This window comes from Phymastichus coffea, unplaced genomic scaffold (assembly GCF_024137745.1).
Source record: "Phymastichus coffea isolate CEN01 unplaced genomic scaffold, Cenicafe_Pcof_1.1 PCOF00008, whole genome shotgun sequence".
Taxonomy (NCBI): Eukaryota; Metazoa; Arthropoda; class Insecta; order Hymenoptera; family Eulophidae; genus Phymastichus; species Phymastichus coffea.
The window spans coordinates 3,404,867-3,430,491 of NW_026706819.1; the positions used below are offsets into that span (position 1 = coordinate 3,404,867).

General features: G+C 35.6%; 1 protein-coding gene across 3 annotated transcripts in view; it reads left to right on the top strand.

The window, feature by feature from the left end:
* Window positions 1–25,625, top strand: part of LOC131669918 (uncharacterized) — a 1,245,201-nt gene that overhangs the window by 771,145 nt on the left and 448,431 nt on the right. For all 3 annotated transcript variants that reach the window (XM_058945134.1, XM_058945126.1, XM_058945144.1), the window contains exon 7: window positions 16,240–16,477. In XM_058945134.1, the coding sequence (XP_058801117.1) occupies window positions 16,328–16,477 (150 nt within the window). In that variant the 5' untranslated portion in view covers window positions 16,240–16,327. The remainder of the gene's footprint in view (window positions 1–16,239; window positions 16,478–25,625) is intronic.

A 25,625-nucleotide genomic window follows, 5' to 3' on the forward strand; every position in this document is an offset into this window, starting at 1 on the left:
AGTTAATATTTACCCTGAAGCTCCTATTACGTTGGAAGCTATCGATGATTTTTATGAGATACGTCGGCATAGTCATATCGTCTAGTCTTACGATTAGACGATCGTGCCAGACCGTATCGAAGGCTTTTTCTGTGTCGAGTAGCAGGGCAGCCGTGGACCTGTTTTGGTTGAAATTATTGGTGATGTCATATGTTACTCGAACTAGTTGCTTAACTGTGCTATGTTTTTGGCGGAAGCCAAATTGGAAGTCTTGCAACTTTTCTTCGAGTTTTCCTTGCTCTTTTAGTCTGGCAAGAATAATGTTTTCGAGGATTTTGCTGAGCGTGGAGAGCAAACTTATCGGTCGGTAGCTGGAGGCGAGTTTTGAGTCTTTTCCCGGTTTGGGAAAGGCGAGCACTTCAGCTTGCTTCCAGCTCTCGGGGAAGTATGAGAGACGCAGGCATGCGTTAAATATGTTGGTCAGTTGCGTGAAGGTTTTGTTGTTTAGGTTTTTGAGTACTATATTGTGAATGCCGTCTGAGCCTGGCGCTTTGCCGTTTTTAAATTTTTTCACTATTTTTTTGATTTCAGTCGGGCTGGTGAATTTGATAGTTTCGTTGTCGTGTGGTTCGCTGGTGATGACTTCAGCTAGCTGCGTTGTTATGTCGTTGGTGTGTTTGTCGCCAAAGTTCTCTGTTAGCTTGTGCATGTTCACAAAGTGATTAGCTAACGTTTCGGCTTTTTCCTCATTTGACAGTGCTATGTCATCACCATCTTTCAGAGGAGGTATTGAGAAGGCAGTGTTTCGAGTCATTGATTTGGTGGTTTTCCAGAGCGTATTATCTTGCGGGTTTAGTTTTTCGAGCTTGTTCGACCAAGCCTCGTTTTTCCATACGCTTATGAGTCTTTGAACTGTTGATGTCAGTTTGTTTTTCAAAGTTTTGAGCTCGTTTGTTCGTAGGCGTTGCCACTGCCTGCGAATGCGATTTCGCTCTTTAATTGTGTCCTGTATGTGTTGAGGTAGCGCATTGTTGAAAAGAGTAGTAGGTTGAGGTGGTGAGCTATTTTTCATGGCAGTATTGATAACATTTGAGAGAGTTTGGATCGCTGTATTTATGTCGGTTTTAGTTTCGAGTTTGCTGCTGATAGTTATCTCTGATTGCAGTATCTCTCGGAACTTGGTCCAGTCAGATTTCTTGAGGTTGGGTCGTTTAGTTGGAACATTTTGTTCGTATTTTTCTGACAGAGAAGTTATGCACGGCAAGTGATCAGAGTTCAGTTCGTCGAGTACAGTTGTGATAGGATGAAACATTGGGTTTTTTAGCAAAACTAAGTCGATAGTTGTGGGTTTCGCTTTCGTGTACGGGCGTGTTGTAGGTTGGCCTGGGTCGACTATGATAATTGCTCGGTTTGTTGTGTAGTTCGTGAGAGTTTTGCCAGCAGCGTTGTTGACGGAGCAACTCCAGTTTCGGTGTTTGGCGTTAAAATCACCGAGGGCAATCACTGTAACTGCTGTGTTAAAGATTGTATTTAGGTCGTTCGTGTCTATTTTTGCTTGTGGAGGAGCATAGACGCTGAAGATGCTGGGACCATTTTGAAGTCTGATACCAATTGACTCGAAGGAGTGTGTATTGGTGTTGAGTTGGTGGTGTTTGATAGAGTTTTTGCAGATAATCAACACACCACCGCCGTTTCTATTTCTGTCTTCTCTCGTGATTGCGTAACCTGGCATTGTGAGTCTGTATTTGTTATTGAGTTTGGTTTCTGAGATTGCCATGATGTCGATATTATGTGTTTGTATGAAGTCTTTGGTTTCGTGCCATTTGTCAAGAATGCCGTTAGCATTCCACTGAGCTAACTTTAATGTGTTCCATTTACGGTGCACAGCCATTAATGAGTACTGATAACTGCTCCTCCTCAGTAGTGCACTTTTCTAGTTGATTGGCCAGATCATTCATTTTGTTTATAAGTTTGCGAAGGTTACAACTTGCTCTGAGCCGTGCCATTGCCTTGAGGAAGTCGTTTGCAGTTTCTGAGTCTGAGGTTTCAAGGATGGGTGCTGTTTGTTGTGGCGCTTGCCTTTTGCTTTCCCAGACAGAGGCTTGCTGTGTCTTGGGGTTTTTTGATGGCGTGAAGCCCGGAATGTGTGACGTGACTTTGGGTACTGGTGGGAAGTCAGAGTTGCTTGGAGCTGGTGGTGTTAGAGTAGCTCTTGGTGCCGTCGGAGCCGTCGGAGCCGGGCGAGTTTGTTGTTTGCGTGTTGCATTGAGCTTCTGTTTGTACGCTAGTAGCGTGGGGCATCCGCTGAAGCTGGCGGGGTGCTCACCTCCGCAATTAGCGCACGTGGGGGGTGACCCCATGGGTAAGTTGCAATCAGTAGAGAAATGTTCTTTGCCGCACTTAACGCACCTAGGCGGTTTGTTACAGGCTCTGGCACCGTGGCCGAAGACTTGGCAGCGATGGCACTGTGAAGAGCCCTTTTTGCTTCGATAGTCTTCCCAGGAAGTTCTCATTTGTCTGATAGTGCGGATGGCTTTAACTGCTCCGAGATCAGTTGATTTTTCGAAACTTAGGAGTCTGACTGGAAATGCAGGCATGGGAGCCATTTTCGCTTTGATGATGCTGATGCCTACGCAAGTAATGCCTTTAATTTTGAGGTCGCTGATGATGTCCTCGTCTGTCATAGACGCAGGTAGGCCTTTTGCTACTTGCTTTTTTGTTTGATTCCATTTGGGCGTGTAGGAATTGAAAGAGTGATTGCCGGCTTTCAGTCTATTGATAACATTGTCATAGTCAGTTTTGCAGAACGTGTATACACGAGTCACTGTGCCTGCTGCTTTGATTTCAGGTTGGATTTTGCATAGTTTGTTCAGGTTAGCAGTTGATTTTTCATATTCAAATTCAACATTGTGTATGATGATCGGTGGAATGCCTTTTTGATAAGAGTCGTCGTTGACATTATCAGAGCTGGGTTCAGAGGTTTTATCAGTGGAGACAGAGGTTTGTTCGAGGGCACTAAATCTGTTCGAGATTTTAATTTCCGGTTCGGATGGGTTAAGGGTATCAGTTTTGCGCTTTCTTTTGGTAACGGTGACTTTCGTAAAAAGTCCATCTTCTTCCATAGGAATGGGAATTTCGATGTTTTCTTGAGATCGTGTGGTGTTCGTGGCGCTTGCCATTTTCGAGTTGCCCCGAGATCGTGTTTTCAAGGTTGGGACTTTTGAAATTTTAGCTTTGCGACTCTTAATAATTTTAGAGAGCCCTAAAAAGGGCTGTTTGGTGCCGGCAATAGTTGGCGTATTTACGTGTATGGAAGACGTGTTGGAATATGGAAAGAAGATTATTTTCTCACCCGAATACTGTCCTGGAGCGGGCTTACCGGAAGGTTCGTTGATCCTCGATTTGATGATCGATCACTCTCATCCAATGTTCGAAGATCCAGATCTGTCACTCAATTATTCCCAATCATGCAATAGATCGATCATGATTTCCTGATCAAGATCAGTCGATGTGTCACAATCTGTCTGTGTCTGTCGACAATCTGTCTGTGTCAATCTATTCAGATCTGAAGGAGATCAAATAAAAATTGATGAATAAATAAATATTTTTTGAGAAAAATAAAAATTCACCTTACTTTTTGATCACACCTCGTATATATTTACAGGGTGGGCCATTTTAAGTGGACCAGTAGGTTTTCTCGGAAACTATAGACAAAAGTTGCTCAATTTCGAGGGGGTCAAATTCTCATGCCCTTACCTTTGACCTTGGAGGTCATGTTCAAGGTCATTTGAAGGTCAACTTTATTTTCTTAAATGGGTACCCCTATTTTTGACCCCGGATGCGGAAAGAGTTGCTTCACCCCTTTTATCATATGCAGGCGCAAGGTCGTACATTTTTCTAGCTTAACCATCCATGTTATCCAATAAAAGTAACATTTACCGTAAAGTGTCTTTATGTACTTTGACATATGTGTACCTGTCATTGTCTGGTTTGGCATATCGAATCTTTTCATTTCCACAAAACAAAAATTGTTTTTCGATACTGCAGCTTAGTTTATTCGCTTATTTCACTGAATAGTGATTTTGTGTTCATTGAAGAGAATTTTTTTGTTACAAATTTTTATTAAAAATTAAATCAAAAGCCTTTTTTTTTGGACCATGCCGGATTATTATTCTGCACGTGAACGCGTCGATATGATTTTCATTCTTGGTCTAGTCGGAGGGAATTATCGTAGAGCTGCAAGACTTTATCAAGAACATTTCCCGTACAGAAGACACCCTCATAATAACACCATTCGAAGGATTCATGTGAAAGTTCAAGAAGGACGCGAAAACATCATACTTACGATAAGAATGATGTTCGCGTGCTTGTGATATTGGCAATTATTCATGGGAATCCTCATATTAGTAGTATACAGACCCAAAGAGAAACTGGAATACCAAAATGAACTGTCCTTAGAATTTTGAGAAAACGAAAATTCCGACCATATCATATCACTCTCACTCAAGCCATCACACTAGATGACGAAAAGGCGACTGGAGTTTTGTCGTTGGGCAAAAGAAATGATTCAAAATGACAGGGCTTTTTTCCATAATGTCATGTTCTCTGACGAAGCTACATTCAAAAATTATGGGGAGCTCAACAAGCACAACTGTCATTACTGGTCAGGTGAAAATCTTCATTGGCATCGACAAGTAGATCATTAGCATCGTTGGAGCATCAACGTGTGGTGTGGCATTATCAATGGACATGTGATTGGACCTTATTTTTTGAGGGAAATGTCAATGGAGCAAACTTTTCTCAATTTTTACAAAATGAACTAGATGGACTACTGGCAGAAGTAGACCTCCAAACAAAACTGAGAATGTGAATGCAGTTAGATGGAGCTCCTGCGCATTTCCACAGAAATGTTAGAGCTTACCTTGACATCAGATTAAACGGTAGATAGATCGGTCGTGGTGAGCCAGTTGCATGGCCACCACGATCTTCCGATTTAACATGTCTTGACTTTTACTTATGGGGATACTTGAAGAATGTCAAATTCAGAGACGTACTGGAATCTCAAGAACAACAGCCGGTAGAATTTTGCGGCTTCATAGATTTCATCCGTATCACATAACTTTAACTCAAGCTTTGATGCCAGATGATCTCCACCGTAGACTCGAATTCTGTAATTGGGCACAAGCAAGGATTCGTGAATATCCTGAATTTTTCAGATACGTAATATTTTCGGACGAAGCTACATTTCATAGTAATGGGCAACTCAATCGCCATAATAGTAATTATTGGTCTATCCAGAACGCTTATTGGGTAAGTCATGTTGACAATCAGCATAGATGGAGCCTCGTAGTTTGGTGCGGTATAATAAATGGTTATCTGATAGGACCTTATTTTTTTTATGGGAATGTCAACGGCAAAGCCTATCTTAATTTCCTGCAGAATGAATTACCATAATTATTAGAAGATGTGCACTTGGAAACAAGACAACGATTATGGTTTCAACAGGACGGTACACCGTGTTATCGCTCACTAATAGTTCGTCACTTCTTGAACCAACGATACTGAAGACGATGGATAGGCATTGGTAGTGATATTACTGAGTAGTGTCCAAGATCACCAGATCTAACAAGTCCAGATTTTTTTTATGGGGCTATATGAAAAGTGTTGTTTATGCACAGCAACCAACAACATGGCAAGATATGATGCAACACGTCATACAAGCTTGTAGAGCTATTCCGCGTCACGTTTTGTTGTCCACAGTTGAAAACTTCGAACGTAGAATTCAACACTGCATAAATTTGAACGGCGGTATTTTTGAATAATTTTATGAGATAAATGTTTGTGTTACAACCTTGACCATAACTCTATCTGTAGTCATTCAAATAATGACTTTGACCTTCAAATGAACTTAAATATAAATCTCAAGGTCAAATCCGATTTCTGGGAAAGGTGTCCCTCATTGTCCTAAATAACTTTTGTCTAAACAATTTATATATATGGGACGATCCATGTCAACCGGATCACTGCTGTGTCCAAAATTTGATGTGACCAAAAAAATCGTACAACGACTCATTTTAAAGCTTAAGATATCTACTTTCTGATGCTGTGTGCGCCTTTGCAAAATCCAACATGGCGGCTCCAATATGGCGGCTACAATAGACAAACTCGTAAACAAAAAATTTTATTTTTCAAATTTTTAGTAATAAATGTTAAAAAAATTAATATTTCATATTTTTTTATGAAAATCAGGCTCATTTCCTACAAAAAAGTAACAGAGAGCATTTTCGCTAAAATGAAAAATATAAAAGTTATAATTTTTTGAAAATTTTCAAAAATAAAAAACTTTGCGATTTTTTTACTCAGAAGGAAATGACTATGGAAAAAAAATTTAAGGAACAAAATTGCTTGAAATTCATCAAAACACAAGTGTCAATTTTTTCGAATTCCTTTGAGCGATTTTTTTGAATTTTTGTAAAAGATCTTGGGAAGTTTTTTAATTTTTCAAACAATCCGATAAATCCAAAAAGCAAAAAGTCGCTCAAAGGAATTCGAAAAAATTCACACTTGTGTTTTGATGAATTTCAAGCAATTTTGTTCCTTAAATTTTTTTTCCAAAGTCATTTCCTTCTGAGTAAAAAAATCGCAAAGTTTTTTATTTTTGAAAATTTTCAAAAAATTATAACTTTTTTATTTTTCATTTTAGCGAAAATGGTCTCTGTTAATTTTTTGTAGGAAATGAGCCAGATTTTCATAAAAAAATATGAAATATTAATTTTTTTAACATTTATTACTAAAAATTTGAAAAATAAAATTTTTTGTTTACGAGTTTGTCTCTTGTAGCCGCCATATTGGAGCCGCCATGTTGGATTTTGCAAAGGCGCACACAGCATCAGAAAGTAGATATCCTAAGCTTTAAAATGAGTCGTTGCACGATTTTTTTGGTCACATCAAATTTTGGACACAGCAGTGATCCGGTTAACATGGATCGTCCCATATATATATATAAAATTTAATAGTCCAACAGCTTTTGGTATGTCAAGGAAATGAATTATAGGTTTTTGCTGTTTGATGTGCATGATACCCGTGGAATTTAACGATGTTTCCTAGCAGGATTATAAACTCATAGTTAAGTATATCATTATCTCCATGGTATTTTTTCTTTGTAACCAACTGTCCCTCAGACTCATCAATATGAATAATCTACAAACGGATTTATATTTTTTTTTAATTTGACAACTTGTAAATAATTAACATTTTAAAAGTACTCTACGTGTACCTTGTCAGTAACGAGCTGCTGAGATAGTATTTGCATTTGTTTTTCGTCCAAAATTAGCAATAAAATATTCCGAGTACCATTGGCGATTACACACTTGAAGAGATCTTTCTCCACATTGCCAAGTTGCTTACTAACGCGAGTGCGGCCAAGAACAGTTTTGACATATCTAACAGATTTGCTGACAATATAAATACTTCTATATTTTTATTAACCAATGTACTTGATTAAAGTAAAAAAGTATATATATATATATATTTACACATTGCAGTTTTCGTTTAGCAAGTCCAATAGATAACCTATATCATCGTCGGAGATATAGGTTACTTCACCTTCCGAATTCAATAGTATGATATTCTAGAAAAGAAAATCAATTTACTAAGCTATTATTACTGATGTTATTTCTACGCCAAATGATGTTTAGGCGCGAATTTTAAAGCGGATAGGTAGTGTTTTAGGACTAACAAGGGAACCACCCCAACCCGACCTCACCGATTTGAATGATTTTGGGATATGTTGTAGTACTTGAAAAAAAATTAGATTCGTGTTTTTTTTCATCGGCCCATAAGGGCTTTTAAGGGGTTAAATACACCCTGAAAATCAACCCCTAAAATCAGTTTTTTTTATATTTCTCAGCATCAAATGAATTTTTTTTCAGTAAACTCAGCGTTAAAACATTTCTTATAAAAAGGCGCTTTTAAGGACATAAGATTTATACCGAAGGGTTGCAACCCCATTTTTAATAGTGGTAAATACACTATTTTTGGTACTATTTTACGACATGTAATATAGTAAATCAGTTTGAGTGATTTAAAAATCGCACTGATAATGAGAAAATACCAAAATTAAATTGACGTGTTTCCGGATTTAAAAAAAAAATATTTAAGGGGTATTTCACCCCGTAGAAAACAACTCCGTCAAACTATCAGCAGGTTAATCCACCTAACCCTGGGATAAATAAGTTTAGTCGGTTGTTATTTCTTGAAATAATTTAATCCTATGCATGAGCGAGCTACCTCAACTAACCAACCTGCCTCTAACCCACCAAACCCCCATAAACCACCCTTACCCAACCAAATGTAGGCTAATAGACCGAACTTTGGGAGAATTGAGTTTATCAGTTGCTTTTTCTTAAAATAATTGATTTCTACACCGTGCATGGGGTATCCCATTTTTTTTTGATAAAATATATCTATAGCTCAAACATAATTTATGATAAATAAAAATATGTTTAGTACATTTTATTTTAATAGTACCAAAATGGCGAGAAATATCTCTTAAAAATAAACACGAGAATAACACGAGGTCTAATTATTATTTATAGATCTATACATATATATTTATATTCGTATGTAGATACATAAATATATTTACGTAAGAGCTATCGTACGCGATACTACATATATTTTGATTTTTCATAATAATTTTCATCTTTTTCTTTCCTTTATTTATTGATAAATTAAAATGTATCATTCAACGAATTCCTTACAGAAATGTTAATCATCGAAAAAGTGTTTGAAACATAATGATCTTTTACACCAACCACACCGTATTATAGCAACATTTTTACATACTTCTGCTTCGCGATGTATATTGCTAGAATCTCCAAAACTAAAATCAACAGGGTTATCTGTTTTAGCTGGATTTTCAGCAATGTAGCCGCTTTTATACCAAGCGTATATAAAAATATTTATATATTTTGGTGAAGAAAGCTGGTTATGGACAAGAGACTGCATATTTATGATGTTATTTCTTAAATGTAGATTCATTTCATAGTCCATCAAAATTACTTGATCTAATAAACGGTTTTTTCAGATACGAAATCTATAAACATCGAGTGGTTGGATGTTCCCTGTTGTTCCTGTGGGAATTTTTTTTATATTAAGAATTTTGTTTGTCGGCATCGTTTTCCTTACAGCTTTATCGCAGTGTCCACTCCAAGAGTCAAGTAAAAGTACAGATTGAGGTCCAACATTTGGGTAAAAAACTTCTTTCAACCAAATTTTAAAATGATCTAAAATAAAAAAATGTCAAAATTGTTTTATGTCATTGCATTATAATAAACAAAAATATACTAACTTGTCGTTAATTTTTCAGATTTAGATGCTTCCACATGCACATTTTCTGGTCTAAATAATGAAGATTCCACTATGGGACCGATTGACCACTTCTTTCTTTTAATACTATAAAAAGTGGTGATAAAAGTTTCCCGGTTGCTGATATAGTTGGCTGAATTGTATAACTGTGCGTTGTCGATGAAACCGACTGTACCAGACATTGCACCTGCTTTTCTCCTTCAACTATTAATGTTCTTCCCGAGTACATTTCTAATTGGAAGCCATTCTGATCTGAATTATAAAAGTTTGCAATGTCGATTTCTGGTATACATGATTTAACATCAGCTACAAAAGTATCAGCATCAGTTTGTAGTTTTTCTTTACTTTTTAATGTTTTTTTGGTGATAAATTTATTTATTTTTCTAGATACTTTTAATCTAAAACAAAATCAAGATATAAATACTCTTTTTTGCAGTTGAATAATTTTACAAAAGACAAAAGAAAACCTAATCTATAGATAGAATTCCGTCATACGTTTTTAACAGTTATATTTCACATGTTTACAAATCAAAATATTTGAATAAAATTATATATGATAAGTGACATAAATACTTACGTAGTAGACAAAAACTTTTCTTCTTGTTATATACTATATTTTCGTGTTCGGAAAATTTGTATGTAAATATAGAAATAAGTTTATTTATAAATCCAGCACTATAAAAAAACTTTAACTTTTTAAATACTTGACATTTCTTCAACTACTATGAATAATGAAATACGTATCGGATGTCTTATTATCGTAAGGGGCGTAGATTTGATATAACTTATCTTCTTCGAGCCATTGATAAGACAAAATTGTAAATAAGATAAAGTGTACAGCAAAGTAAAGTACCAACAAAACGTAAACTAAACCACAAGTGAAAATTGAAAAAAGTAAACAGGTTATAAGTATAGGAATTGAGACTATAATAACTATTTATAACTATTAATATAATCAATTATTTCTTATAATTTCTTTTCTCATTGACAAATTGTAAATGATTAAAAAAGAAATAATAACTATATTAAACTTCCACTTTTGAAATTAATAATTTTTAACTGTTATTACTTGTTATTTTTTTTATTACGAATTAACTTTACGTTTAAAAAATAATAACTATTATTATTACTCTTTTATACACAGCTATATATAATACAATGCAAATAGTATTTTTTTAAAACTGATACTATAACTGTTATTATTAATTTCGAAAAAACAAAATAGTTAATAATTATTTATAATTTACTTTAGTCTCAAATTTTATATTTATAAGCCGTTATTAATTATTTTTATCTTTTTTGTATTTATAATGAAAAGAAAATAATAATTATTACATAAAATTTGTAATACTTGGGACATATTGTTATGCAATATGAATGTTATTCAAGAAATCCATTTATTTTTCGCTATTTATATAAGGTTAGCTCGCATGTGGTTCGGTAAGGGTGGTTAATAAGGGTGGGGGTTAGATAGGTTAAGGGTAGGTAGATAAGAGATATGTGATTCAATTGGAATAACTCGCTTATGGTGTAAAATTCAAATATTTCAAGAAATAACAAACGACTAAAGTTGCTTTTCTCAGGATTAGGTGGGTTAGACTGCATGTGGTTCGGTAAGGGTAGTTTATGGGGGTTTGGTGGGTTAGAGGCAGGTTGGTTAGTTGAGGTAGCACGCTCATGCGTAGGATTAAATTATTTCAAGAAATAACAAACGACTAAACTTGTTTATCCCAGGGTTAGGTGGATTAACCTGCTGATAGTTTGACGGAGTTGTTTTCTACGGGGTGAAACACCCCTTAAATATAATTTTTTTAAAAATCCGGAAACACGTCAATTTAATTTTGGTATTTTCTTATTATCAGTGCGATTTTTAAATCACTCGAACTGATTTACTATATTACATGTCGTAAAACAGTACAAAAAATAGTGTATTTACCACTATTAAAAATGGGGTTGCAACCCTTCGGTATAAATCTTATGTCCTTAAAAGCGCCTTTTTATAAGAAATGTTTTAACGCTGAGTTTACTGAAAAATATTCATTTGATGCTGAGAAATATAAAAAAAACTGATTTTAGGGGTTGATTTTCAGAGTGTATTTAACCCCTTAAAAGCCCTTATGGGCCGATGAAAAAAAACACGTATCTAATTTTTTTTCAAGTACTACAACATATCCCAAAATCATTCAAATCGGTGAGGTCGGGTTGGGGTGATTCCCTTGTAAGTGCAAGAGCTGTGAACGTGAGTGATAGATATAGAACGAAGATAGAAAGATAGCAATTTTCGTGCGTAGAGTAGTTGAAAGTTTAAGTATATTCTTACCTTGATTATTATTTAATAATAATCAGTTGCTGTTAGTCTCGGTCAAATAATTCGTGTCGTACGTGGTTTGATTTAAGAGGAAGAATTAGATAAATAGTGCCAGATATTTAGGTTACACTTTTAATCAAAGTAAAAAATACAAATACAGTTTATACTTAGGTTATCTCAGGTTACTAATTGAGTAACGAAATAATATTTTAATATTTAAACTAACAATAGTTCAGGTTTGTCGGAACGCAAAAACTAGACAGAGTCGAAAATCAAGCGCAGCGAGTGAACGAAAGAGCGAGTTCAGCGGCAAAGGCTCCTTTTATATCTGCGCTGCCGAATCATTCCCTAACTAACTTGACTTAAATTAGGACAATGATTCATCAAAAGTTATTGCGTCAAATCCCGATTCATATATGGATTAGAACCGGTTTATAGAGTCGGTATGTGTAACAAGTAATACAGTGGAGACAGCATTACCGTGCTCTACGACATCGGTAACGGATTCGACAGAGAATACGGAATTGATGATAGGTAATGACAAATACACTATCGACTAAGTAGTAGATAAAAAAAGATTTGATGATATGTGTACATATATAGAGATATCCGTCCGTATGATACATTACGTATCGACGTGACACTCTATTATACTTTTTTTATTAAAACGATATTCACCATGTAATTTATAAATAACAAAATTAAAAACAGCGCGAATCGAGCCGAGTACTACGGAACGAATATGTAGATGAACTATATAACACGTATACATATAGATATACACACATACACACACATTATACACCACTACAACTACATCTGACTACCACAGAAAGAATGTAGACACGATTTCGGCACACAAATAAACAAACGTATTGAATGAAATTTAACTCAAGAAGAAAAAAAGTTTAGACCAATTCATGATATAAGAAAGATAAAAACCATATAAAAATGGTTATTGAATAACTAGAATGTCAAAAATTTTATTAAATTTTTTGCAATAAATATAGAAAACATTGTTTTGTAAAAATTTTAACGTAAATTTATGTACTAAATACTGAAAATTACATTCGTGCATTGCTAAGTCGATGTGTATAGGGTCGCGTATTGTGTATGCGCTTCCGGCATTCATGCGGCAGGTCGCTACAGCGACCCTTGATTTGTCGTAGAAACCTTGTGGCAACGAAATATTTTTTAAAATGAAAAGGATTTTTTCGTTGGAACAACATCATACAACGGTTATACAATCGTTTTTTTTAAGTTCTGGCACACCACTGAGTTATTGTAAAAACTAAACAACTAATCGAAATAACGAGAGGTCAATGAATCTTATTTATCCAACGCGGACATTCTGACGATTATTGAAAGATAATGTTTGTATAATAAGACTTTTATTGATATAAACCAAGACAATGTTAGAATTTTTAACGTGATTGATAGACCTGTCAACGAAATGTTGTGACGGGCGATACAATCGTTGAGACCGCTGACCCTATTCGCCTCTCTCTCTTTTTCCCTTCGCCGCTGCCACATCAATGTTGGTAGTTCCAACCAAATATCGACGCTCGATGTGGCTTTGTTTCAAGTTTGATTTCTGATCGGCGTCGGTAGTCGGGGCGGCGGAAGAAAGTGGTAGAGAAAAGGAGAGAAGAGAGAGAGAGAGAAATAGTATCGTCGGCGTGACTCGCACATGTTTGCGTAGTCGGCGGCGTTTGACCGATTTTGGGTGCTGAAGGAAGGAGCAGGAATGCCGCGAAGAACAGAAGAACGCGAACAGTACTGACCGGATCAGCGTCGCGAGTGATTGCGCGAGCAAGAAATCCAATGAAAAGTTGAAGCAAGAATTCAAGTGATTCAACAAACAACAGCTGTCTCTCGTGGAACAAAAAGCGGCAGGGAAACTGAGCCAGACAACCAGCCCTCTACGGCCTTATCCGACCGGACTTGAGAAAGCGAGCAACGGTAGCTAGAAGGACGTCGATCAGTGGCAGAGCAGCATCAGCAGCAGCAGCTCGCCAGGTCTCCGATGACGTTCCTTCGTCAGGTCAGGTACCCTGTCATATTTCGGTGCGCCCTTCGTTTTTCTCTCTCTCAACAAAATCATCAGGGCGGTAGCACAAATAGATGCGAGTGCGCTTTAATCGCACTGCATCTGCCGGGACGGTAGGACCATTTGCTGTGAGTCGATGCTTCGTCTTCGGTACGTTTACTCGCACGGAGACGAACTCGTACGGCCTTTCCCTCTGATGCACAAAACCGCATCGGGCATTGTAATAACGAAGAGTAAATAAAGAATGCTAATGGACAAACAACTTTCGATAATTTCTGTTTCTCTGCCTGTCTCATAATTGCAGCATTTAGGATTGTTAGACGACGAAAGCCTATCGACGCCTTTCGCGGTGAAGCGAATGCACCTTTCGTAGCCTCCCCTTTATAAATAACACCGTCACACAAAATAAAACGAAGTGTCTGCCCTAGGTACGCGACACATGTATTCCTATGTATTTTGGCTTGCTGAACACGAATCCGGCCTCAGAATTGCTCCATCACCCTTCAGTTTTTTTTAAATTGCAAGTATTGATTAGTGAATCTGAGAAATGGGATTTTTGGACAATTTATCGATATTTACTAAATTTATGATATAATATTGTATTAAGAATATATTTTTCTTATGTATTTTGACCTGCTGAATACAAATCTACAGTCAGATTTGATCCAAGACCCTGGATTTTCTTTTCAAAGTGAAAATTCATCAAAAAAAAACGGAAGAAATCGTCTTTTTTCATCATTTTTATGTTGTTTATTAAGTTTAAAACTTGAATTATTCATTATACAGAGGTTTTTTCAGTTCAATTTGAGTCTCTGAGTATGATTTTATAGTCAAATTTAATCCATGACCCATACATTCTTCTTCATAATCGAATAATTAATGAAATAACTGGAAATTGTACACATAAAATGTTATACCGTATCTTGTTTTGCAGCGTCCGCAGCTTTTTATTGGTTGGCAACTTGGCTGATGGAAAGATACCATTTAATACAAGAAGAAACTTGAAAGTTATGGCAGGTACAACAGAAAATGAATCACTTACGATGCAAGGATTAGGAGACCTAGTATCGGCGGCTGGTCAGGGTGGGAAAGCGGGCCCGCAGTCGTCGTCATCCAGCGACCGTAGCTCTCTATCAGTTGGCAACTTGGCCGCTGGAAAGTATAGAATTACAAGAAGAAGGAATAGGCCACTCCACGTTTGTGCCAAGGATAAAGACGTATTTTGTTACGTCTGTGGAAAGTTTGAAGTAAGTAAATTACGCAAAGAAATGAATGATAGGTTGATAGGTATATACAGTTTTATTTTCGGAAGAGTCCCAACGATCTAACATTTTATAGCAAGCATTGCATACGATATGCGGAGCATATGATTCTAGCTGACTAAATCCTTCCATTTAAAAAAATCTGCTGTATATACCTATCAACCTATCATTCATTTCTTTGCGTAATTTACTTACTTCAAACTTTCCACAGACGTAACAAAATACGTCTTTATCCTTGGCACAAACGTGGAGTGGCCTATTCCTTCTTCTTGTAATTCTATACTCTCCAGCAGCCGAATTGCCAACCGATAGAGAGCTACGGTCGCTGGATGACGAGGACTGCGGGCCCGCTTTCCCACCCTGACCAGCCGCCGATACTAGGTCTCCTAATCCTTGCATCGTAAGTGATTCATTTTCTGTTGTACCTGCCTTTACTTTCAAGTTTCTTCTTGTATGAAATGGTATCATTATATTAGCCAAGTTGCCAAACAATAAAAAGCTGCGGACGCTGCAAAACAAGATACGGTATAACATTTTATGTGTACAATTTTCAGTTATTTCATTAATTTTTCGATTATGAAGAAGAATGTATGGGTCATGGATTAAATTTGACTATAAAATCATACTCAGAGACTCAAATTGAACTGAAAAAACCTCTGTCTAATGAATAATTCAAGTTTTAAACTTAATAAACAACACAAAAATGATGAAAAAAGACGATTTCTTCCATTTTTTTTTATGAATTTTCACTTTAAAAAGAAAATCCAGGATCTTGGATCAAATCTGACTGTAAATTTGTATTCAGCAGGTCAAAATACATATGAAAAATGTATTCTTAATACAATATTATATCATAAATTAAGTAAATATCGATAAATTGTCCAAAAACCCCATTTCTCAGATTCACTAATCAATACTTGCAATTTAAAAAAAAACTGGAGGGTGATGGAGCAATTCTGAGACCGGATTCGTGTTCAGCGAGCCAAAATACATAGGAATACATGTGTCGCTTACCTAGGTCAAACACTTCGTTTTATTTTGTGTGACGGTGTAATTAGTGACGCGGCATTATTTGGACTATTTTATTTGACGCGTAAATCGTGAAGTCGAATTAAGGAAACGAACGTGTTACACTGTACACTGTATCTTGGCTTGCTCTAACGTTAAACATAATACTTTCCACATAAATATTTAGAAATATACGTTGGTTATATTTAAGTATCAATTTGGAAGTAATATATTATGAAATCTAACAATATTTATATCAATAGTGACATCGCATTGGTTTCGCATGCCCGTGAATTGCTGCGCTCACCGACCTTCGATGCCAAACAATGGGAAGACGAGGAATTGCTACTGATGCTGCAAACTATGTTTATCGAATTAGAACTTTTACAAAAATACAACATAACTCTAACAACCCTTCGAAATTTCATCTTTGAAGTCTACAATAACTACAATGAGGTTCCTTTTCACAACTTTAGACATTGTTTCTGCGTGGCACAGATGGTAAGTTTTCTTTAAATATACTTGAGAGCACAACGAAATAGAATACGAATGCAAGCAAGTATATTAATCATACATAAATAACTTCTGTGAAAAATTTTTCATCTAGAACTACGATAGCGGATTAAAGCAAGTACATCAAACATCCGCAAATGTAGTCTTCACGTATGAAGAATACGTAACAAAGTAGAATACCACTGAAAAAATATATACAAAATGATTATGTAACACATATATTCTGCTAAAATAAATTTAGAATTTAAAACGTTTTTTTAAAATCTAAAATTAAAAATTATAGTAAATAAGCATTGGAATTTTCGAATAATAATTTTTAATTTAATTTTGAATGAACATTTTTTATCAGCCTTGTCATTATTTAAACAATTATTTGTAACTATAATTTTTATATTAAACACTAATAATATAGAATATATTGGTTCTTTCAGAATAATTATTATTGTTATTCCTCATGTAACTGTCCTATCTATGACCTCTTTTCTAATTTTCACTAGATTACCTCAACCCGCTAAGCTCGTCAATCTAGTTACATCAATTAGTATTTTAAACGGTACTACCTCACATATTATATGATTGTATTAGTGCTAGAGTCAATTTTCATGACTATATAAGGAGCGTGACGTCACTCTACTTATAGATATAGATATAATAGTTTTTATTGTTTAATTAAAATGCGTTAATTAAGATTAATTTCAATATAACAAAGCATTTTTTATATAGATTTTAGGGCATATATTAAGATTGTAATAATTTTAATTACATTTAACTACTAAATTATATCGAATTTTAATGTGAAAATTAAATTTATTTATTATGTTAATTATTATATTAAAACGGATACTCTCAACTCAAGATGACTATCTGAAAAACATGAGTAAGAATTTGTTCCATTGATAACAGCTTAGTTATTACTGTTATCAATTAATAAACAATTAATAATAATTTATTTAAACAAATAATTATATATGAATCAAAAGCGTTAATTTTGTACATAATAACGATATCTTTATAATTTATTAATTTTCATTAACTGTAACGGGGCGTAAATCCGTTTTAATTTCTTTGTCTCGCCCGATGCGCAGTCGTACCGAAATGCGTGCGACAAGATCGAAATAATCAAGTTTTCTTAGCTAACCGAGGAGCAGGAAGGACAGGTGTCAGTCAACCAACTTATTAATAGCAAAGACAACAATAGATTAACATTTCAATCATGTACAGACTAGTTTATTTATCGTGCTATCTACAATGCATTTGGCCCGCGCATTTACGTTTATACGATGTGCGCGACAATCTTACACACCGTCATTTGGCTTACAATCGTTCGTTTATTTATTTGTATGCTCGCTACCGATTTTGTTGTATTCGTAGGTGGGAAGGGAGAACTAAGATGTTACGCACGATCGCTTACCGAAAATCATAACGCGAAGCTGGCCAGCGATTAGTCGCGCTGTTAAGGAGAGCAGTTCTACGTCGTAGTTCAGCGCGTGGCTCAGGTTGCCACTTTTCCACTTAAATACGAGGCTCTCTCTGTTGTCGTGCTGCTTCCGTCGGACAGATTTAGCGACCTCATAGCTGACCTCCGATGGCGTCTCTGCTAGCCACTCAAAATCGCAGCAACAACAAAAACTATTGGCCGCCTAATGCTCACGCTCCTTGCGACATGCACACGTACACATGCCGTTGCCGATGCTAGAGGCACTCCTAGACTCTCACACGTTGTACGTAGTTGATAAAGTCTATGGTATTTCTCAACTTCGCGTTATCCCTCGACTCCCGCACGCTGTTGCCGGTGTCAAAGGCGCTCTCCCACTGGTCCTTTTCTCTTCCCGCGCGTTTCTTCCTATTTCAGACCGAGTTCCCGTTTTCCACTTACCCGGGCCGGTAGGTGCTGCCCTCGCAGGCAGCCGCGCGATCGAGACGGTAGCACTAACCGGACGTTTACCATCACATAACTGATTTAATATTTGCATTATAAAATTTTTACAAAATATTGAAATTTGATTATAATTCAAACTAATTTAAGTAGTTCTTTTTTGGAATTACTTCTACAAGCAATAAACAATTGCTATATGTCAAATGTTATCATTATTTTATTGTAAATATTGGATTATTATATTAACTAACTTTATTAGCAAGCATATTATAAACGTAACATCACATTTTCAACGTTATTTTGATGTGTATTACTTAACTCACTTTGAATTTCTTGTTTCATTAAATTAGTGATATCAACTATCAAACATTTAGTTTTTTGAATCACATCATTAACATGCTTTGTAGAAATTTCTTTAAAACTAGAAATACTTGTGCTATATTTGATAGCTATTTGCAAGAGACTTTCTACATACGTAGGAAAATTTAATTCTATGAAAACTTCAGTTTCTTCATCAAAACATTCATACTATACCGATTCATCTGAACTTATCTCCTCTACATCATTATCATTTATATTAATACAAGTTTTTTTTCAGTATATAATTCTTTTTCGCTTATAACTGATGGTACCGATTCTTCAAGTATTTGTTTGTGTTTACTATTCACATGTTTCTTAAAAGAACCATAAGTCAAATACCATCTTTTACAATTTTCAACAAAACATCTCAGAAAATTTGAATCACTGTGATATTCCGATATGTATTTGAATAAAGATTGTGATTAGTGAGAGAAAGTTCGCAATGTGAGCAAATCAGTGTGTTCATGAGAGAATTCATTTAAAATTATATTTCAGAAAACAAAAATTAATACAATATATTGTATAAAAAAAGGACTCAATTAACCCGAACACAACGGCAATCTGAGCGAATCTCGAAAGGAACCAATGGAAAGTTTTATATGTCCTGTAAGGGGGGATGAATCCGTGTTAATTCCTCTGTCTCACTTCGTGTGCAATCGTACTGGAATGCGCACGATGAGAACAAAATAATCAATTTTCTTAATTAACCGAGGAGCAGGAAAGGGCGGGTATCAGTCAATCAACTAAGCAGTGACAGAGACAAAACTAGATTATAATTTCGGTAATACAGGATCGTTTATTCGAACTATTCTCACAAAGATTTGGCCCGCGCGAGAGTCCTTATTCTAAACATGCGATAGCGTTGCTTGCCGGCATTTATTCGATACCGCGCATTAAATTCGAAATATTCGCTCGCTCGCTTGCTACCGATTTAATAACGCTCGGGCACGGTTTTGCGAGAGAAAATTCATAATACGACGCGCGGCTGTTTGACGTAATTACGACGCGAAGCTGGCCAGCTTACCTTGGTACGTTCGTCGGTTTTTCAGGGAGAGCAGTTCGTCGTGCCCTTTTAACACGTGGCTCAGGTTACCGCTTTTCCAAATCAAATACGAGGCTTTCTCTGTCGCCCTGCCGCTTCCGTAGGACCAATCCCTTGGATGTCGTAGTCAGCCTGTGATGGCGTTACGACTAACCTCGCGAGACAGCAACAACAACAAACTATCGGCAATTTAGTATTCGCGCTCCTTGTAACATTCACACGCACGCACGCTGTTGCCGACACTGGAGGTACTCCTCGACTCTAGCACGCTATTATCGTTTTCTTGAGGTACTAGTCGACTCTAGCACGCTGTTAACAATGCCAGGGGTACTCCTCGACTGGTCCTTCTTTCTTCACGCGCGTTCCGCCCCATTTCGGACCGAGTTCCCTTTTTATTTCCCCCGGCGGGTAGGTGCTGCCCTCGCAGGCAGCCGCGCGATTGAGACGGTAGCGCATACCGGACGTTTACCGTCACAGTCCTTAATTTGATCTTTGACAAGGAAGGTAAGGGAAGTGTGTGGAACCGATTCTAATGAAATTGTGATATGTTGTAGAGGACTAAAAAATAAGCAACACATATTTTTTTATGTACTAATAAATGGTTGAAAGGGGCGAAAACTACCCCCAAAGTTCGATCCCAAAAACCGTTTTTTCAGTATATCTCTTTTCCTATATAACATTTCTTTCTAAAAACAACTAGTAAATGTCATACTAGTAGTAGTCAAACTAGTAAATGTCATACTAGTATTTACTAGTAGATGTCATTTACTAGTAAATAAATATCATACAGCACACCAAGATCCGCAGGAGTGGTATCCCTTTTATTTTTCAAGAGTGTAAAAGTTATTTTTTTCATGAATTTTTGTCTCAGAAAAATACAAATTTAAACCAAGGTCAACAAAACTTATATTGTCCGAAAAGACATTGAAAACTAAAGTTGACGTAATTCGGCTTTTTTTGTTTTTATATGGTATAGGGAGTAAACTACCCTTAAATGATTTTCATTCTTATTCGAGTAAACTGCCGTAGATTTCAATGGAATTTCGGTCGATTATAAATTTTCAGAAAAACAAAAGATGAACATTATTTTATATAGTAATAAATGTATTGAAGGAATGAAAACAACTCCTGAAATTTGTCTTTAAAGTATATTTTTCAGGGTATCTCTATTTCTACATAACAAAATTCCAAATTCAACTGGAAATTGATTGTTACTAGCCAACAAAATTATGCGCCGTATCAATCTTCAAGTGGTTGCATTCCTTAACTATGGTAGGAGTTGTTGTGATTAAAAAAAAATTTTTTTTCTAAAAAAACTGAAAACGAAATTGAACTACACGTTGAATGCTAAAGTAGACTTGTATGTATAAGCTACCTTTAATTTTCATTGAAACGAAATGCCGCAGATCACTGATTTATGTGATATATTGATCAATTATAGAAGGTCAAAAAGTACTGAAGTGTTTTATATGTAATGATTAAATTTCTAGAAGAATAAAATCTACTCGTCAAGTTTATTGGTAGAAACCGATTTTATTGATTGGTATAATTTATTATTTTTCAATCTGATCGACTTTTTTTTGACTTTTATAAGTATATATTGAAATGTAAAACTCTAGTCATAGAAGAGTTAAACACTTTTGACGATTATAACAAAAAAATTTGTCGTTTAAATAAAATATATTCCACGTGAATTATTTTTTTCTTTGATTAAACCCTATGTAAAGACATACTAAAGAGCAACTTTCAATCATCCAAATGAATCTCTTCGAGATGAATACATTCGTCGTTTTAATTAGCTAAAATAATTATTCTTAAATTCAAATTTTTCAACCCGAAATCTTTTTATGTGAAATTCCTGAAAAGTCGCAAGTTCTATTATTAATTGTAAATACCATTTTAGAGCTATCAAGTTATACTTTTATAAAATATGTCATATAAAATTTTATATAAAAAATAAACACGTACCCGGTAAAACAGGTACACTATCAAAAAATATTGTATATAAATAATTTTCTTGATAAACATTCGCTTTTTTCAATGCTGTACCATAATTAGAATCATATCTGTGGTTACATGAGAGAATCGAATAAGTGACTTATTTGTAATTATACGATTTTTGTTCTATCTTTAAAGTTAGAAAAATATATTAGGTAGACTGATTTATACGGTGTTTATCGTGATTTTGGCAGGTCTAGATTGGCTTTTCATTTTTTATGTAAATTATCGATCTTGATAATAGTAACACTCAAATATGAAGAATCCGATGTTAACTTAATTTCCATACATTTGTCGCGTATCCGGTTCTGTCGAGCAGCCATATGTATTTACATATATGTATTGCAACGGTAGTTGATTCAATTAATCGATACGTTCGCGATTCGGTAGCATTCGTGATGCTAGAGTGAACGTCTAAGAGAAAGGGGCAGACGCGCGAGAGTTCAATTTTCAGTTAAACCTCAGCTGTTTTCTATAGAACCGCCAAAAATTTTTCCACTGTGTTTTGCCGTTTGCCAGTCAAAAGTTTTCCTGGTTTTTTCTGATTCGAGCGAGTGATCGCTAGTGGACATTATAGGAAGTAGCAATCACAGCAGCAGCAATTAAAGCAGAAGCAAAACAGCAGCAGTGATCGGAACAATAACCGACCTTCTTGAGTGAGGCAGCGCAGCTGGTTGCGCAGGAGCACCTGTATTTTTGCAGAATAACAATTACGGCTGATAACCGTAATTGCACCGCAGGGTAGGTGCACCTCCCTTTTTTTGCGCGACAAAATACTTGCGATAGCATTTTGGCAATCGCAACCGTTTTTATGTTGGCGCCGAGCGTTAGATGTTTCGCGATAGAATTTCGAATTCTTTCTTTCTTTCTCTCTCTCTCTCTCTCTCTCTCTCTCTCTCTCTCTCTCTCTCTCTCTCTCCGTATTATTGTAACAAATTGTAAATCTGTAAGAATTTTCATCAATGTAATCACTTTGCAGTAAAAGAAGATTTACATATTTAGTTTGGTTTGCCTTTGTTATATAACAAGGTGGATTTCGAATTTTGATACATTTTTTTAAGTATATATAAATTTATAGAAATACAATTCAATTGTTCAAATTTAGGAATACTTTTAATTTGTACAGGAAAGCTTATGTCATCGTATTTAAATTCATCTGCATAACATTGATGATTGCTAACTCTTTCACTATGACATTTAACTGAATGAAAACAGAGAAGCACAGATCATTTGAAACATTCATGTCAGTATTATGAATTTTACCACATGCTCTTTTATCTATTTATAGCTAGTTGTTTTGGTAATGGAATATATGGGCCAGCTTCCAACTTGAATCTCTATCCTCAAATTCTTCTATATTCTTGTACTTCTGTAATCTTCTATATACATTGTCTTGTTTAATAATAAAATGAGCTGAAATTTTTATATTTATCTTTAGAGTATTATGTATAGCAAGATATTTTGGTATTTGAGTTTGCAAAAGTTCTTTTACTGTTTTTAAAAATGATTTTGTATCTCTGTATTCTTGATTAATGATGACTGCAGTAATAATACGTGTTCCAAAGGCAATATTAATTTCTCGCCCAACAATCCCATCTCCTTGAATTTGATTTAGACTTTCTCGTAATGTGTGTATATTTCCGCCAACTTTTATTGAACTACTTAATTTGACATCGATGGAATTTAAATGAGAAGCGCAAGTTTGACATCTTGTTGTATTGCATTAGTTAAATCAGATCGTTTCATATAAGTCTCTAATGAATTGATAGCAACAATTGTTAACATTTTCAATCTAATAAAGTCATCTACATCTGCATTTGTATCGAAATAATATTTCTAAATATTTGGCACGGAATCTTCAAAGACGATATAATAAATAAATAGAAGTCATCTTGTTAGTAGTTTATATAGAATAACTGTATATTATATCAATCGAATTCGATATCTATTAAGGAGTTACTACTATTAATACTACTATTACTACAACTATTCACGCCATTGTCGTTTAGACCACTGGGCATGATTGACTGTACGGGGAAGATCTTTAAAAGGCGGATTCCCGCGGGAGGATGCGGGCCGCCATGGAGGCCGGCAACGGTCTCGCGGATAACCAGTACAGTTTCCGCAACGGCAGAACCACGATGATGGCGGCGCACGAGGTCATGCGAGAATTCCATGACGCTTGGAGCGCTCCACACAAGAGTCCGGACACATACGTATATTCTTAAACATAGGGCCCTACTTCCTAGGGTCTCTAAAATTCTAGAGACAAACCTGTTCTCAAACATACATTTCTTATCTACTACTTCAATCCTGCAGTTTCTAGATAAAAAAATACTTTAGCTAAATTATATGTTCCAAATTCTTCAATGTTACCAATAACAATTTTTAAGCAATCTACATTTTTATTTACAAGTCTCTTTGTCTTTCAACAATTGTCGTTCAAAAATTGATCTGTGCTTCAACTAAGGTCTTTTTGTTTTTAACTGCAACCTCTGATACCGACATAATTTTCTTTTTCTTCTTTATATCTACACGGTTCGTCACAATTCTGTGTATGTTAAATAAGTGATATGGCATATTTCTCAATGTATTATCAATATCATTGACATTACTTTTGTTCTGATGAACGGCGTACGAAAAGCAGCATTTGATATTTTTTTTAATATATCTTGATAACTCATTATCCTAAGCTGATTAGATTAAATTTGGTAAAGCATAGTGTCTATATTATATAACTGATTAAGATATGAATATTTTACAATTGTATAATCAATTACATTATGTATAGTCGATATACTTGAACTATTCCTATCACCGATAAAAATTGTAACTTAAACATTATGGTCTTTCAATAATTTACTTTAAGTTACAAGCTCCACAGCACCATCAGTCTCCGTTACGTTTGCGCTTCCAGTGAAATTCATTCTACATTCATGAAGTTTTTTGACTCTAGTATGAAGTTCAAGGTCACGCATTTGGTATTTTCTGTTTCTTATACAAAAATTTAAAACTTTACCAGTTTTTAGAGTTATTATTGCACAATACCGTTTGAGACTGTCATACGTATGACCATTACCTCTTTGCCCCCAACCCATATCAATCGAGACAAATATTTTCACGAGAGGTTTATCGTTATTAATAAAAATTAATTATAATTAAAAAAAATTAAAAAATTACAGAGAATAAGATTTTTTTTAATCATGCAATTGTAACGTTGCCTAGCTGCTGCATCGTTCGAAGTGCGAAGTAAGGGGCACAGGCCGTGCCGTAAGTAACGATCATGATTTGACAAAACATCTGTTGGACGTCCGCATAAAAGACGTATCGATGTCTCCTCCAGCGCACGATGATGGTCGCAATATGGCCTTACAATTTGAGGCCAGCATGAAGAGCATCGTTGATGCTGAGTCCAGTCGATGGGTAGTAATAGGCATTGAATACAATTCTGAACCTATTCTCATCGTTCCTCTGTGGCCATATACCGTGGTAAGGGATGTAATAAGCTGTCCTTATGCTGTCTCGAACTTCTTCAGGTGTCAATGGTCTCATGTGGCCGAACCGTTCGTAGTCTTCCATGAAACTGCGATAGCTCTCCTTCAACTCTTGGTCAGTGCGCATCCCTCGTTCGAATCTTAACAGAAACCTGACAATGTATCTTCCGTTAAGTTCTTACCGAACGCCGCTGGCAAAGGTGGCTTCACACTCTCAGTCGGCTATGGATATTCGCCTGACAATCGAAACCTCCTTGAGAGCCCAAAAGCGTTGCAACAGTGCGTGGAGCCTCTCGTGGCTGATGACATCATCACGCTGAAATGAAGTGGCTCATGCATCAGTAAAGTATCTCTTTGTCGCAGACG